The sequence below is a fragment of the Euprymna scolopes genome, chromosome 6 (genome assembly GCF_053919585.1).
Source record: "Euprymna scolopes isolate OS-2025 chromosome 6, ASM5391958v1, whole genome shotgun sequence".
Classification (NCBI taxonomy): Eukaryota; Metazoa; Mollusca; class Cephalopoda; order Sepiida; family Sepiolidae; genus Euprymna; species Euprymna scolopes.
This window is the reverse complement of record NC_136487.1, coordinates 112,783,024-112,801,424: the sequence shown is the minus strand read 5'-3', so window position 1 is coordinate 112,801,424 and position 18,401 is coordinate 112,783,024. Positions and strand designations below refer to the sequence as shown.

Here is an 18,401-nt window from a genome sequence, read left to right as displayed (position 1 = left end):
TAAGTTTCAGATTAAAAGGGGGATTGTACCACAGGATTTTTCTCTTACGGTTTCTATTTGTATTTGTGTTTGGGTGTGTTGGTTCTATGAACTCAATTTGGGTGTTTTTGTATCCACTATCCTTAAGGGCCCTGTTATAGAAATATTTATGTTCATTACTTTTGAATTCATTAGTCCATTACTTTTGAATATAAAAAAACCCGAGTATATATATATATATATATATATATATATATATATATATATATATATATATATATTCCTAAGTTTGGGATTCAGTTTCGATTCAAGCTGATGAACTCAAGTCATATAGAACTCAATAATAATATATATATACGAAATCTGCAAGAATTGAAACATCATATGTAAGCATATTTTACAACCTGGCTACGCCGGACGTCTCTGCTAGCTTGGATAAATAATTTTGCAATTTTAACAAAATAGCTACAATAATATCAGAGCGTCTCCATTTATGCAGAATATCTACAGAATGCCAACATCAATTGTATATGAATCAGTCCCCTGTGAAATTTCCACAGGTCCTGCTAGTAAATGAATAAATATGATGGAATATTAAATTAAATACTTTTCCTTCTCATTGATAAAAGCATAACTTTGGAAGTATCAGAACTTATAAAAATCAACATTTCTTTTTGTAACCAAATCAAATTTCAGTCTCACTTTTTTAATTAGTGCAAAATTCATATCAGTCTGATTTGCCATCAAAAGATTGCCGAGTTAATTTTAATGTGCAGAAACTTGTTCAATTATAATCAGCAGCAAACAAATATTTTTTTGTAAAAATATCGGTTCTTGTCCAAAATTCCTCCATATTAAAAAAAAAAATCTGTATGATGTACATATCCGGGACGAAACGAAAATATCATATTCCAAAAATGATGTAAATTGAACAATTAGTTTTATTTTTATAAAGAAAATCAGTTTTAAGCAATTAATGGAAATTCATAAGCATGACAACATAAATTTCAAAATGAGTTATTTCCCTTTGTTTTTGTTTCTTTTTTTTTTTTTTGCACTTGTACAGTTTAATCAAGACATTAAAAAATGAAAATATTGAAAAAAGGTTATATTGTACATATCCGTTTTGGACTGAAGATCTCCGAATAAAATTTCACTTAATTTGATCGAATAGTTTTTTTTTTTTTACAGCGGAAAAACACGTTTTTATGACAGCGCTTTGAAGGTAGCCTTCTTTGAATTTTTTTAACATGCCACGGAGAGATAACTCAGTTTAAAGCGTCGACACTCTCTTCGCATCTTTAATACTAGCTTTTCTTTCTAAAAATCGAACCTTTGCTATCATAACAAATTGTTTTTTCGCTGTAAAAAATAAAAAAAAAAATATTTGATGAAATTAAGTGAAATTTCTTTTCAGAGAACTTCATTCCATAACGAATACATACAATTTAAACTTTTTTTCCAATATTTTCATTTTTTAATATCTTGATTAAACTGTACAAGTACCCTTTTTTGTTCCTCGTTTTTTAGATTGTTTTCAAAACGGCAGACAAGACAGCTGCTCTTAGGTTACTCATAAAATTTGATTTTCTGACCAATTTATGAGATTTCTGAAATATATTTTTATTTCGTCACAAGTATATACATCATACAGATTTTTCTTTATTTTTGTTTTTCTAATATAAAATAATATATAACTGTTTATATTTGTTTTCTACCTGCTCGATTTGTATATTAGTATCTGTTTTCAAAGATAAATCTCATATTGTTTATAGTTCATTTGAACTTGCACTAGTCTAGTACAAGATCACTGGATTTGAGTGCTCACTTCAGTGCATGTACTACATCACGTCCTCATTATGTATGACAGATTGACCAACCTAATAACATAATTAGACACAACAAAAAAAAAATGATTCTTACTTCTCTATTATTATTATTGTATGGATTATTATATACGTATCTACATTATGCATTACCCTGCTATTTTGTTGCTGCTTAAAGCGAGCGAACATGGTCAACTTGTTACATTTTTAACATGGAATTTATTTTCTACTTTATTTTTTTTTTTATATGGAAAGTGTTCTGGACAAGGCATGAAGTCACTCGATGTAAAGAGCTAAAAAAAAAATATATTACTTTAAGGCCAAAAACTAGTCAAATATAAATGTTTGATGGATTCTGATCCAGAAAACAGTAATTTTCTCCCCTTTGTTAAAAACATCACTCACAGAATGTGAGAATTAAAGGATAAAATAAAAGGAAGTGAGAGTTATAAGTTTGCCAACAGTAAATCCAAGGTCAACTTATCCTGATTTTTAACAGTATATTATGTACTAGCGGGGGTACCCGGCGTTGCCCGAGTGTTTGTTTCCGGGACGGGGGGGAGAGTAGTTTTAAAAAATGTTATGGTAGGTAAGTAGGAAGGATCAAACCCGGAGTCATGAGTAAAAGTAGGAAAATAAAGTGTGAAAAAAAAAAAAAAAAAAAAAAAAAAAAACGTCTGCAACGTTAACAGTTCGGCCACCAAGAAAAGTCCATTCCAGTTGTTTAGGAAAAAAAAAAAAAAAAAGACGACTACGGTAGGTCGGCGTGAACGGGAAAATATAATGTGAATTGTCCAGCATGCTAACCACTACGCCACAGAGCACTGCAGCTTAGTTTAGTGATTTTAAATAACTTCACATGAAAGAACTACGAAGCCAAACCGGTGTTCTCTTCTCAACTGTTCCTTGTGAACGATCCCCAAACGGTGTTAAGTGGTGGCAGGGGGAGGAGGAATTTATTAGAGAGAAAATATTTTACCACTTCCATTGATCTTAACCGATTTTGGCCGTGACTTCTCAGCAGAAAAAGTATAGAAATCTAAGATTATCGAGGAATTTGAGAAATAATAAGCCTATAACACACCTTAGATATTGTTCTGCGGTTTGTGCATATTATATTTGCATGAAATATCTTGATTTTTAATCCTATTAAGGTCAAAATCCGACGGGAAAAAATGAGTTCATTTTATTTATATAGAGATTATGCTGTTTTTTTTTTGGGGGGGGGGGTTGATGATATTTTCTAGACTAATACCATTAAGTAAACGATCCATTTAGTCCACAGGTTTAGTTTGGTTCACTTTGATTGTTTGGTTTTACAACATATCAACCCTTTCCATGTTATTTAATGCTGAATCAATTTTAGGAAAAGGTTTTTATGTTTCTCAGTTGTTGATATCGTCAAATATTTATACATAGCATTTGGTTTGGTTATTTTGTTTTACAGCATATCAACCCTTTTCAGGTTATTTAATGCTGAATCTAGTAATTTTGGAAAAAGTTTGGAAAAAATTTTATGCCTTTATATTTTCAAATATTTATTTATGGTGTTTAGTTTGGTAGTTGTTTTGTAGAGAAAAATTGTTTTTAGCTTTGTAGAACATGATTGAGTTTTGCAAAAGACAAAGGAAAGAAAACTATAACATCAATGTTTGGTGCATTTAAGTCATGAACCGATATTTTCAGACAGCCTGATCTGGTAGCACCAGACCATAATGTTGGGAATAAAAAAAACAAACACAAAGTTAAAAATGAAACTCATACAAGATTAAAACTTATGCTTCAGAAAAGGGATTACCTAATACAAGTGTCATCAGTTAATGAGTTGAACAACTAGAGAGAGCTGAAATTCTACATTCATTCTCATGATTTTCATTGTTTATTCTCAGCCCTTTGGACTAAATCATCTCCTTGCTAAAATATTCAGCATTATAAGGGAAGGATCAAGGACAAGTGGATTCATCCAGAAATGGAGTGACCACCTCCCCTACACCTTGAAGTAGCAGTTAATAAAAAAGGAGCATTTGAGTTGCCCTCGACTATAATCAGTCACTTAGCCTAAACATATAACAAATTCGTTGATACAGCAAGGAGATTATGTTTACAACATTTATAAAAATGTAAGCAAATAAATACCAATGGTAATCACATGTACTTATAATTAACTAAACCATCAACTTACATCTATAGGATTGCTCAGTAGTTTCTTTTCTTTTAACCGATGTTCATTTCTGGCATAAGATTCCGCATCATCACTGTTTAATAAACAATTATTGTCTGCTGTTGAATTTCGCTTTACATCTGAAAAGTTTAAAAATTAGCATGTTTATACTGGATATAAAATTGAATCACTGTATGATTCAAGATTTATCAGGTCGGTACAAAAGTTTTTGACAATTTATAGAAAGGCCATTTTAAACCATTATATTTTATGCATTATTATTCATATCATATCACCATGATTAATTTATTAATTTTATTTTTTTCAGATTATTAAAGTATCAGTCATGTTTTTCTGCAATATTCTCACCCATGTTGACTCAAAAACGACCTTCTTTAATCAACAAAAAGGAAGTCATCTTCCATCATGATAATGCTTGTCCTCACACAAACCCTACTAACCAAAGATCTCCTTAAAGAATTTGGTTGGGAAATATTGCCCCATCCTGCATATTCTCCTGATCAAGCTCCCTCAGATTATCACTTATTTTGATGACTACAAAATCATTTAGATGGACGTAGGTTAACATCACAAAAGGAGATTGAACATGAGTTAGATTCATATTTCAAATCAAAACCTAATTTTACAAGCGAAGCATTTATAAGCTTGTTGACAGATGGAATCAAGTCTTGGAGAGCAAAGGTCGTTTTAAATAAAGATTTCTAAAAGTACACAGTTTTCAGTTTCAAGATAAACTTTAAAATTAGCAAAAACGTTTGGCACCAACCTGATAGATGTTTTTTTTCTACTTTTATAGCTTCTTTCATGTAATAGCTTTTATCAACAACTATTTTTATCAAGTAATAGTTTTTATCAACAACTATTTTTATCATGTAATAGTTTTTATCAACAACTATTTTTATCATGTAATAGTTTTTATCAACAAATATTTTTATCATGTAATAGTTTTTATCAACAAATATTTTTATCATGTAATAGTTTTTATCAACAAATATTTTTATCATGTAATAGTTTTTATCAACAAATATTTTTATCATGTAATAGTTTTTATCAACAAATATTTTTATCATGTAATAGCTTTCATCAACAAATATTTTTATCATGTAATAGCTTTTATCAACAACTATTTTTATCAAGTAATAGTTTTTATCAACAACTATTTTTATCAAGTAATAGTTTTTATCAACAACTATTTTTATCAACAAATATTTTTATCATGTAATAGTTTTTATCAACAAATATTTTTATCATGTAATAGTTTTTATCAACAAATATTTTTATCATGTAATAGTTTTTATCAACAAATATTTTTATCATGTAATAGCTTTTATCAACAAATATTTTTATCATGTAATAGTTTTTATCAACAAATATTTTTATCATGTAATAGCTTTTATCAACAAATATTTTTATCACGTAATAGTTTTTATCAACAACTATTTTTATCACGTAATAGTTTTTATCAACAAATATTTTTATCACGTAATAGTTTTTATCAACAAATATTTTTATCATGTAATAGTTTTTATCAACAAATATTTTTATCATGTAATAGTTTTTATCAACAAATATTTTTATCATGTAATAGTTTTTATCAAGAAATATTTTTATCATGTAATAGTTTTTATCAACAACTATTTTTATCATGTAATAGCTTTTATCAACAAATATTTTTATCATGTAATAGTTTTTATCAACAAATATTTTTATCATGTAATAGTTTTTATCAACAAATATTTTTATCACGTAATAGTTTTTATCAACAAATATTTTTATCATGTAATAGTTTTTATCAACAAATATTTTTATCATGTAATAGTTTTTATCAACAAATATTTTTATCATGTAATAGTTTTTATCAACAAATATTTTTATCACGTAATAGTTTTTATCAACAAATATTTTTATCATGTAATAGTTTTTATCAACAAATATTTTTATCATGTAATAGTTTTTATCAACAAATATTTTTATCATGTAATAGTTTTTATCAACAAATATTTTTATCATGTAATAGTTTTTATCAACAAATATTTTTATCATGTAATAGTTTTTATCAACAACTATTTTTATCATGTAATAGCTTTTATCAACAAATATTTTTATCACGTAATAGTTTTTATCAACAAATATTTTTATCATGTAATAGTTTTTATCAACAAATATTTTTATCATGTAATAGTTTTTATCAACAACTATTTTTATCATGTAATAGCTTTTATCAACAAATATTTTTATCACGTAATAGTTTTTATCAACAAATATTTTTATCATGTAATAGCTTTTATCAACAAATATTTTTATCATGTAATAGTTTTTATCAACAAATATTTTTATCATGTAATAGTTTTTATCAACAAATATTTTTATCATGTAATAGTTTTTATCAACAAATATTTTTATCATGTAATAGTTTTTATCAACAAATATTTTTATCATGTAATAGTTTTTATCAACAAATATTTTTATCATGTAATAGTTTTTATCAAGAAATATTTTTATCATGTAATAGTTTTTATCAACAACTATTTTTATCATGTAATAGCTTTTATCAACAAATATTTTTATCATGTAATAGTTTTTATCAACAAATATTTTTATCATGTAATAGTTTTTATCAACAAATATTTTTATCACGTAATAGTTTTTATCAACAAATATTTTTATCATGTAATAGTTTTTATCAACAAATATTTTTATCATGTAATAGTTTTTATCAACAAATATTTTTATCATGTAATAGTTTTTATCAACAAATATTTTTATCACGTAATAGTTTTTATCAACAAATATTTTTATCATGTAATAGTTTTTATCAACAAATATTTTTATCATGTAATAGTTTTTATCAACAAATATTTTTATCATGTAATAGTTTTTATCAACAAATATTTTTATCATGTAATAGTTTTTATCAACAAATATTTTTATCATGTAATAGTTTTTATCAACAACTATTTTTATCATGTAATAGCTTTTATCAACAAATATTTTTATCACGTAATAGTTTTTATCAACAAATATTTTTATCATGTAATAGCTTTTATCAACAAATATTTTTATCATGTAATAGTTTTTATCAACAAATATTTTTATCATGTAATAGTTTTTATCAACAAATATTTTTATCACGTAATAGTTTTTATCAAGAAATATTTTTATCATGTAATAGTTTTTATCAACAACTATTTTTATCATGTAATAGCTTTTATCAACAAATATTTTTATCATGTAATAGTTTTTATCAACAACTATTTTTATCACGTAATAGTTTTTATCAACAAATATTTTTATCATGTAATAGCTTTTATCAACAAATATTTTTATCATGTAATAGTTTTTATCAACAAATATTTTTATCATGTAATAGTTTTTATCAACAACTATTTTTATCATGTAATAGTTTTTATCAACAACTATTTTTATCATGTAATAGCTTTTATCAACAAATATTTTTATCATGTAATAGTTTTTATCAACAAATATTTTTATCACGTAATAGTTTTTATCAACAACTATTTTTATCATGTAATAGTTTTTATCAACAAATATTTTTATCACGTAATAGTTTTTATCAACAACTATTTTTATCACGTAATAGCTTTTATCAACAAATATTTTTATCACGTAATAGTTTTTATCAACAAATATTTTTATCATGTAATAGCTTTTATCAACAACTATTTTTATCATGTAATAGCTTTTATCAACAAATATTTTTATCATGTAATAGTTTTTATCAACAAATATTTTTATCATGTAATAGCTTTTATCAACAAATATTTTTATCATGTAATAGTTTTTATCAACAACTATTTTTATCATGTAATAGTTTTTATCAACAACTATTTTTATCATGTAATAGTTTTTATCAACAACTATTTTTATCATGTAATAGCTTTTATCAACAAATATTTTTATCATGTAATAGCTTTTATCAAGAAATATTTTTATCATGTAATAGCTTTTATCAACATGTCACTGAAAAAATGTCTTTTTACATTCAATTATTTAGTATATACTAATGCCAGACTAAAAATCTGAAATAACAAACAATCCCCTTTCATTCTTAGTTTAACAGAATGACAGAATAGCTGCCAATCCACAGTTCCACTTACACAGAAACATTAGAACCAGTTGCAATCCCAATTAACAGTTTGTATTTTCAAGTACAAAAAAAAACATTCTCAGTGTTGCTTCTGAATATGTTGAACCAAAGAAAAACAAAGAGCAACAATTCAATAAATTCAAATTTGCTAGATTTCTGTTGTAATGCTTATGAATTCCCATTAATCTTTAAAAAATGATTTTGTTTATAAAAATAAAAGTATTTTATCAATTTATGTGGTCTTTTTTTAATATTATACAGATTTTTCTTTATTTCTGTTTATAGGGAAAATTCTAAACAAGAACCAAAGATATTTACGTAACTGACTTCAAAGTATTTAAAGTTAGCAACAAGAGATTTAAAACATATTTTATTCATATTAACTTTTAGGATCTCCCTTTCTTTAACTATAATTTTTTTCTGGACTATTTTCAGACAGGAAACCATGGAAGAGGACACTTCTATTTTTCTAGACTTTCTAGTTCCACCAAAAATCTCTCATTTATTTAGTATTTAACAAAATACAAACCTTTTACTTCCTTGAATTTTTCATTTTTTGAAGAGTTATCTCTGGTGGGATTTCTTGAGGATATAAAATTCCTTGCACTGAAATGGGTAAAGTTTAAAGTTTATATACATTTTTCATTTCATTTTTTGCTTTATTTACTTCATAATTTTTAAGTACATTTTCTTTATCATTCACATTTATCTTAGAACAATAGAGACTTATAATTTGAATGGACATTTTGATTGATTGATTGATTGATTGGTTTTATGGCATATCAACCTATGTGGTCATTTAATGCCAGAGTCTTTTATATACATTAATAGTTATAGGTTTTATGTATGTATCTGGTGTTCAGTGTCTATGTTTATATAGTTAGATAAGGTATTTTTTTTTAATTTTGTTGAGTAACCATGTTATCTTCAGATATTTGAGAAGAGTAGTTGGGTCTACATGAGTGAATATGTCTTTTACAGTTTTTTCATTATACAGATTCAGTCGGTTTGTTTTCAAATCTTCGCATCTTGTTAATATGTGATTTACTGTGTATGGTTCCTGGCAGGGTGTGCAAAGTGGGACTTCTTCTTTTTTGAGTAGGTAGGAGTATGTTATAGAGGTATGACCTATTTGGAGTCTTGTGATTATAACTTCCTCCTTTCTGGTCATTCTTTTGTTTGGTTCCTCATTTCCTATGGTTTTCTGGATTTGGTATAACTTGTTTTTAGTGCAGGAGTTCCACAACTCTTGCCATGTGTTTCTAATATATTTCTTAATGATTTGTTTTAGATCTGCATGAGGGATCTTATCATTGGTTATGGTCAAATTTAGTGCTGCTTTTGCTGCTTTGTCAGCTCTATCGTTACCCTTTATGTTGATATGACTGGGTATCCAACAAAAGAGAATGTTTTTATCATTAGGAATATCATCAAATCTATTTAGGGTTTTGGTGATTATTGGGTTTGTTGGTTTCCTGTTTTCCAGTGTTTTGAGTACTGATTTGGCATCTGAACAGATAATGAATTGTTTATCTTTAGAAGATTCTATAAGATCGAGTGCCATACCAATGGCTGATACTTCGGCATTGTAGATCGATGCTTTGTCTGGTAATCTTTTGATTAGGATTGTTTTATTGTGTATGGCTGCACATCCAACGTTGTCTCCATCTTTTGAACCGTCTGAATAAATTGTTGAGTGTTTGAAATACTTATCTTTAATTATTTGGAATTTTTCTTGATAGATGATGGGATTGGTTTTTGTTTTAGGGTATTTAATTAGGTCTAATATTATTTTTGGTTGTTTTGTCAGCCAGGGGGGATATTTATGTTTTACAGATTCGTGTATTGTTGCAATATCTATCTGGGCTTTATTTATGGATTCTTCCATACGTAGGCTAAATGGTTTTATAGAATTTTCTTTTCAATCAAAGAGGTTTTTGTATTGGGGGTGGAAGACACATTTATAGGCAGGATTAGTTTGACATGAAGCCAATTTTGTATAATATTGTAGTCCTAGTTTTTTTTCTTCTAAGTGATAATGAGGGTTCATCTGCTTCTATATATAAACTTTCCACTGGGAAGGCTCCTAGAGCCAATCTTAGTGAATGGACATTTTGAAAGAAATATAAATTAAGTTATTACCCTTTACTGACATCACACCAGATGTAAGCATCTGCTCTCTCTTTCTAATCGTAAACAGCACCCAGTTCAGATATATAAAACACAGGCAAACATTGTGTATTTCCTTTTAATGCTGTGATAAAAATATGTAACACTTTGGGAATATCACATATACATATATATATATATGTATATATATATATATATATATATATACACACACACAGTGCCCCGCAAAAGTTTACAATACACATTTGAAACTATCAGTTTTTGTATTTCTAGCTTCCAAATGGTAATGAAACTTTTTATAAACATAGAAAATGTATTGAAACTAAGATAGGAACAGTGGGAAAAATAAAAAATAATGATTTAACACGAGATTAAAACCTGATATTTCCAATTATGTTACAACTTCATTGATTTATCGGGTTTCGCAAAAAATTCAATGTGGTGCTTATCACCTTTTGCAATAAAACCAATTTTTGAAAGCTAAATAAATAGGGAAAATATCAAAATATGTAGAAAATGACTATGGTGTGTGGTAAAGTCTTCAAATGTTGTCAGCTTGATAGTGTTAACTCAAAAAATTTGAAAATGGCAGTCATCGTATTTTGCATTTAACTTCTTCAAATATATATATATATATATATATATATATATATATATACACACACTATCAAAATTGATTTTTTTTTTAATTCTCTATGCTGCAATAATTATGTAGTTATTCTGATTTAATGAAAGATACAAATGAACAAACATTTTGAGAATTTCAATATTTTGATGAACGCATATTTTTGGAAATTTGGAATTGACTCTATGCATATTCCAATTCTTTGATAGAATATTTTTTCCATTCGTTAAAGAACACAAATGAGTTAAAATACTTGATTTTTGTTTTTAAACTTTAATTTAAGAAAAATTACTTTCTAATCGTCAATTATTAGTAAAGAACAAGTAACTGTGTAATTAATGTGGAAACTTCCATTTAATGTTAAAAATACAACATGTTTTTAAATATTCATTTCATAGAAGTAAAGGAAAATAACTCATTACATGATTACTCCCCTTCGAATGTTTATGGCTAGGAGGAAAGTTTAGTATATATTTTTATCTTTTCTACGATCGATCAGTGAAGAAGAAATCCTTCTAGACAAAAGCAATTTTTACTTTTGTTCAAATCCAGAGCCTCTTTTCGCAAGCATGATTTTTAATCACATTAAAAACCGACATTGAATCTAACTCTGTCCTTGTGTGTAGGCAAGTAAATAGGAACATAGCAGAACAAAGGAACAAAAGAATAGGTTAATTTTTAATTAAATATTGATATGTAAGATAGGTTGCTATTTGGGTCTAACTTTGAAAATCCGATACGATAACTTTATAAATTTATTTATTAATCCGTTTTAAGCATCTATTTTCTGTGATCAGGAATTAACATAACAGAAATAGGAGTTAAAATTTTAAGTGCATCAACAAAGAAAAAAACAAAGCATATTTATTCTAATTTGTAAACAAATTATTCATTTTTGTTTGTTTACTTTTCAGTTTTGAAATGTGAAGTGACTTGGTTAGCTGTGATTGAAATTGAAAAAAAAATTCAGCTCGATGCAAAAAATCTGAAAACTTATACAACTATGCCGTAAAGCTATCACTTCTGTTTGTGTTAACTAAAATACAGTTTGGAAGAAAGTGGAAGATGACATGGAATGTGCCTAAGTCGTTGAGAACTCTGTTCGAGCACAAGGCCAAGCTGGGGTTATAACCAAACCATCTTGAATCAGAATGAGTAACCAATCACCAATCGCAATGAACACCTCATCCACAGGAAAGATTATTTCACCAATTTGCTTAACCATGACCAACAGCCCGCATCAACTTCTATGAATAACACTGATCTAACTTCTTATGACTGCCAAACAACTTCCAAACTTAAAGATGTTGCTGTTCTTATTGAAAGTCTAAAAAATACCAAAGCTGTAGGGGAAAATAAAATCCTTGTTGAGATCTTCAGTGTAAAGATACTAGGGCCTGACATTCATCACATTATCAACCGAGTCTGGGAGACTGAAATACTCCCCCCATAACTGGAGTGATGCAATACTGGTACCTTTCTTATAGCAACTACTGTGAAATTGCTTAATCAAAATATCTGCTAAAATATTTTCTTTGATTCTTCTAAGGAAATTCTAATTAGACTGTGACTCTAGAATAAGGCCAAACCAATGTGTTTTTCATCCAGTTTGGTAAAACGCTAATCAAATCTTCACTTTAAGATTAATTTTTAAATATTACTGGCACTTTATTCTCTGGGAGGTTATGCAAATAGAAAGTATTTTGCCTAAACTGCTCATCTTCTTAAAGCAAACATACTATGGCTCAATAAAATCTTGCAAATACCTGTACAGTGAAATTTCGAAATCCTTCAAAATACAGTTTGACATTCAGCAAGGATGCATTCTGTCGCCAACACTTTTTAATTACTCCATTGACTGAGTTACTTCAAATGCCTTAAAAGAGTTTCCCTGTGTCACTGTTGAATGCAACTTTTCAATCGAGGACTTAGATTATGCAGACGATATTACACTACAAAACATTTGCTGATGTCCAGTTTGTTGTTGATGAGCTTCAGCATGTTGCATCACAAATTGGGATGAAGACAAAAATAGTCGCTGCCAGCTTCACAGCAACTGAAAAGATGTTTTTGAAGACATTGATAATTTCAAATATCTTGGCACCATTATCACAACCATGAGTCAAGGTGAAGCGGACATCAAAGTACAAATTGAAATTCTACATCATGCCTTCTGTTGACTCAATTCAGGTCAAGATCTCAAATATGACACAGCACTAAAATAAGGATCTACCAAGTGAGTGAGTTTATGGCAGTGTGTCCTGACCAATGAGAATGGAAAACATTAGACGATTGCCATCATTAGTGTCTGTGTCACATCCTCCATGTCCAATGGCAGCACTTTCTCTCAAACAACACAGTATGTTTCTCCTGCAGAATTAACTTCCTCCTCATGAAATGCCTATGCTGTTGAGTCATGCTCTTCATCATTAACCAAGATAATTGATCTACAAAACAATTTTTCCAGCTTCTCTACAGCGTTAGAAAAAGTGATGTGATGGACCAAGAAAAACCTGGCTGATGACAGTTAAAACTGATATGAAACTCACTTGAACCATGGAGTTTATTGCTGGAATAGTGAATTGCTAGAGATTACTCAATCGTTGACTTCAAACCATCAGGCTTGGTCTGTTTTTATGAGGGATGCAGTGTTAAGGATCGATAGAACCAGCTCAACCCACTTTCTAGTACAAGTAAATAAATAATTTGTACTTTGTTACACCTCTGGGGGTAGGGGATCTCCCGTTTTATATATCTTCTAGATGTACCCTTACAAAAAAAACATTGCACCAAACATTAATACAATATTAATCAAATTCTGTTTAAATATTTCACCTGATAATTCTCCTTAATACCACTGTTTTACTATTATTACTGAATTCATTCGATTCTATCTTAAAATATTCTTCACTATTGTTGGTTTTAATCTGATCTTGCAACTTGTTCCAAAATATGTCACTCTATTAGCAAAAAAATTCAATTGGTTAATAGATTTAGTTTTTGAAATTTGTGTTGACAATACATTTTCAAATTGAGAAAAAAAATTTCTTTTAAACGTCTACCATTGTTAGAAATTTTATTAATTATTTCAATTAAATCATCATTGTTATCCTTAGTAAAAGTGGTTAATTCTAACGTTTTCAATCTCTCTTTGTAACTATAATTTTTATTCATTACTTTTACAATGTGATCAGTCCATAAAATATCAATATATTACTTATATTATTATTTATCTTAATGGTAATCTGACAATATATAAGTTTTATATATGGACATGGATTTAGAATCTTTAAAAATGTTATATTTATTTAAAAAATATCATAATTTTTAATACTCCCAATGAGATTTTATTACAAACCTTCTTAAAACTTTGTCAGCACTTGTCTGAACTTGCAAAACTTCTTCAGAGGGTGATATCTTAAAGACAAAAGTGATATTTATCAGAAAATTCTCTTTAAAAAATCAATCTATTTTTATTTAGATTATTCAGACTACTGTTCTCATCTTGAATGTTATTTTCACAATGTTTTGGCCAATGTGACCTGCAACACCTTCAGGTATATTTTGTTGAATTCTGCACGGAATTTTGATTGGAATCTTTTATTTAATTCACTCCAATCTTCACTTTAAGATTAATTTTCAAACATTACTGGCACTTTATTCTCTGGGAGGTTATGCAAATAGAAGGTATTCTGCCTAAATTTCTCATCTTCTTAATGTTCTCATTTCATCAGCCATGGCTGATTAAAAGTCTTAAGCAATTCCCAATTGTATTCTTAGTATCAACTGCACTAAGGATTGAACTGCCGACCTCCAGTTTAATTAGTATTTCATTCATTAATTTGTTATTATGCTCCTTTTCCATTGTGTAAATAACAGTCATGATGAGAACATTAGTTTGAATAATCCAAATTAACATGTTTGCCTCATCTCAAAAATCCTTTTAAAACTCAATCTAATTGAAATATTTGCCTAGAAAGGCTTACAATTTTCATCCTTAAAAGTAAATACAATTTACATTTAATTAGTTTTATGAAACACAATATAAACAACATTTCACCTGACAAGTAAACGTCTGCTTTTGTTCGCCATCTAAACTAATACTGTCCCATACAGAATGTGGTTCTTCATCTTCAATGTTCGATACATCATATTCATGTGAACTTTTCTTTTTTATATTGCCCAACGAAAACATCCTCTCACCACGCTGCTGGGGAGTATTCTCTTTCTCCTTCAGTGGCTCATCAAATCTGAAAGTTAATAGAATAAGAACTTTTTTTAAGGGAAAATTAATGTGTCTAATTGACAGAAAATGGAAATTAACTATGTAATACATGCATAGGAAAGGAGGTGAAATAAAGAAAGAAAGATAATTTGCTTCCATATGAACAGCTTTTATGCAAGACAGAAAATATATCAGCATTATGGCATAGATTTACAAGGTACAAAAAAGAAGAGTTAATGATAACATGAAATAACAGAAAATACTTTTGAATATCCTCTGTTGAAGCGACAACTGGTGAGAAAGAAATACACTTCTATTTCATCATCATCATCATTATTATGATGATGATGATCCATCAATTATGGGTAACAGAATGCTTGAGGATGTACAAAATACCAGACAAGATTATCAATTTGATTGGAAATGCAATGAAAACATAAAAACTTAAATTAACAGCAAAGGATAAAACACAACTGAGATGAAAACACAGAGGTATCTTCCAAGGAGATTTCTTATCTTCTCTACTGTTCATCATAGCCTGAAACTTTTCGCAAAAACCGAAAAGGAACTAGAGGCACTAATAAACACAATCAGAATATTCAGGCGGATATCCGAATAGAATTTGGAATGGCAAAGTGCTGATTACGAGAAGGTGAAAACCAGAGGTAAAAGAAAGTATGGAACTACCATACCAAGCAGAGATGAGGACACTAGATGAACATGAAAACTACAAATATTTAGCAGTTCTGGAAGCAGACACCATAAAAGCAACAAAAATAAAAAAGAAAATTTGAAAGGAATACCTCAGATGAACAAGAAAACTCCTAGCAACTAAATTATACAGTAGGAACCTAATAAAAGGAATAAATTCATGGGCAGTATCACTAAGATACTCTGAATTGTTCATAGATTGGACTAAAGAAGAACTGAAGTATCTCGACCAGAAAACCAGAAAACTTATGACCATGCACAATGCAGTTGTTGTATGTTCCTTTTTTTATGAATCCCTCTCTGATAAAGGTTTCTAAGCATACCAGGTTATCACTGGTGCTTCTTTTATTTCGGAACCCACTTTAGAGGTTTGTAATCAAACCATTTGATTCAAGGTACCAAGTTAGTCTTTTGTTCACTATTCTTTCAAAAGTTTTACATATTTAACTTGTTAATGCTATGGGTCGGTAGCTTTTGGGATCAGACTTAACTTTATCGGGTTTTGGGAAGGGAATCACTGTTGTTTGTTTCCATATGTCAGGGAGTTCACCCCTAATCCATATGTCGTTGAAGATGTTTTGGAGGTAAATTAAGGATTTTTTGACGTAGTTGTTTCAGGAACTCGTAATGGATTTCATCTGGCCCTGTTGCAGTGTTGTGTGAACGTGAACTGTTTATGGCATCGGTTAATTCCGATAGGGTGAAAGGTTTGTTGTAGTCCTCTACATTGTCTGAGTTGAAGTTTAGTTTGTTCCTTTCAGCATGTTTTTTGAATTGTGGTTTATAATTTTCGTTAGAGTTTTTTTGAGAAGGTTTTTGCGAGTACATTTGCTATATCTTTTTTGCTGGTTATTTTTGTGTTATCTTTAGACAGATGTTTTAGTGGTGTTGGTTGATTTTTACCAGCTATCTTTCTGACCATATTCCAGATTTGTTTTGTTTTGGTGTGAGAGTTCAGTTGGCTGATGTAGACTCTCCATGACATTCTTTTGGCCTCCTTAATTGTTCTATGGGCTTTTGCTTGGTTTTGTTTGAATTGGTCTAGATTGTGGATAGTGGGACAAATTTTAAATTTTCGCAGTGCAGCTTTACATAACCTTACCGCTTTTTGGCAATTTTCATTAAACCAAGGTCTTTTATATTTTTTTGATTTGGAGCTTTGGGGTATACATTCCCCAGCTATTGACATCAAGGTATCAGTGAAGTGTTCCATAGAGTTCTCTGGTTCATCTTTGCCTATTAGTTTTGCATTGCATTGGGTTTTATATTCCTCCCAGTTAGCTTTGTTTAGCTTCAATCTAAGGGGGTTATTTTCAATCGTGATTGAGTTTTCAAGTATAATGGGAAAGTGATCGCTACCACATGAGTCATCATACACTTGCCAACTGTAGTCCATTAATGTGGCTGGGTCGTATAGCAACAAATCAATGGCTGAGTTTGTACCTGAGGCAGGGTGGAGGTATGTATTAGAGATTAAGTTCATGAGCGGCAGATTGTTATTGTTGATATTTTCTAGTTTTTTACCTTTTGCGTCCGTTTTATTGCTTCCCCATATGATGTTGTGGCTGTTGAAGTCTCCTAGTAGGATGTATGGTTTAGGAAGTTGTTCTATTATTTTGTTGACTTCGACTTCATTTATGGCGTCATGTGATGGGATATACATGGAGCAAATGTTGATGGTTTTATGCAAAGTGGTTTTCACAGCAATTACTTGTAATGTGGTGTCTAGAGTTATTTCGCTCTGAGGGATGTCGTTTCTAACTAGAATCGATACACCTCCGGAAGTCCTCTGTCCAGTATTATGTATAAAGTTGTATTGGGTGTAGTTTTTGTAGTGATCTTATCGTGCGTCTTCAGAAATGTTTTTTGGAGGCAGATGATAGCAGGTCGTAGGTTAGATATTAACAATAGTAATTGGTTTATGTTTGCCTTAAGTTTTCGGCAGTTCCATTGGATAATTTTGTGTGTCATGGATCCGGATCTGGGTCAGGGGCAACAGGAAGTGGAGGCTTATCCTCTGTCTCCATTTTTTCATTTCGGTCAATTCGTTTTTTTTATTTCAGGAATGTTTTTATGACTTCCAGTTTCTTTTCCTGAACTTTGCCATAGTTTTTCTCTACTTGGATGTTCGTTTTCATTCTTTTCTTTCTTCGATGGATCATCTTTTTGTCCCTTATTCTGTCCCTTTGGTTTGTCATTGGACCGTTGCGTAGATCTGCTTCGAGACTTTTGTTTAGGTCCATGTTCCTGGAAGGATTTTTCCATTGGGTATGTCACCTGGGAGCGTCCCTCATTTTGTATGTCTCTGTAGCTTGCTCTATTTTCATTTTCTGTTTGGCAGAATCTGGCTCTTGGGAGAGTCTTCGTCTTGCTTGGTAGTTTGTGCCCAATTCCATCACAAAGGCTTTCAGCTCTTTTAATAGAGATCGTAGTTCTGTTATGATGAGTGAGAGTTTGTCAGTTTTTATTTCTGAAAGTTTGTTGATAATGGGGTCAAACTTTTGGCCTCCATGGGTGTTAGTTATGGTGGTGTGTGTTTTTTTTTTTTTCATTTCCGAGTATGTTGGGATGGTGGATTCATACATTTTCCCGGCTTCTGAGAAAGAGATATTTAT

At 29.4% G+C, this 18,401-nt stretch overlaps 1 protein-coding gene across 2 annotated transcripts in view; it reads right to left on the bottom strand.

Moving 5' to 3' along the window:
- LOC145277878 (uncharacterized) overlaps nt 1-18,401 on the bottom strand; it is a 127,294-nt gene that overhangs the window by 88,016 nt on the left and 20,877 nt on the right. For both annotated transcript variants that reach the window (XM_080129866.1, XM_080129867.1), the window contains 4 exons: nt 14,911-15,100; nt 14,209-14,267; nt 8,625-8,701; nt 3,988-4,106 (listed from right to left, as the gene is read on the bottom strand). In XM_080129866.1, coding sequence (XP_079985992.1) covers nt 3,988-4,106; nt 8,625-8,701; nt 14,209-14,267; nt 14,911-15,100 — 445 coding nt within the window. The remainder of the gene's footprint in view (nt 1-3,987; nt 4,107-8,624; nt 8,702-14,208; nt 14,268-14,910; nt 15,101-18,401) is intronic.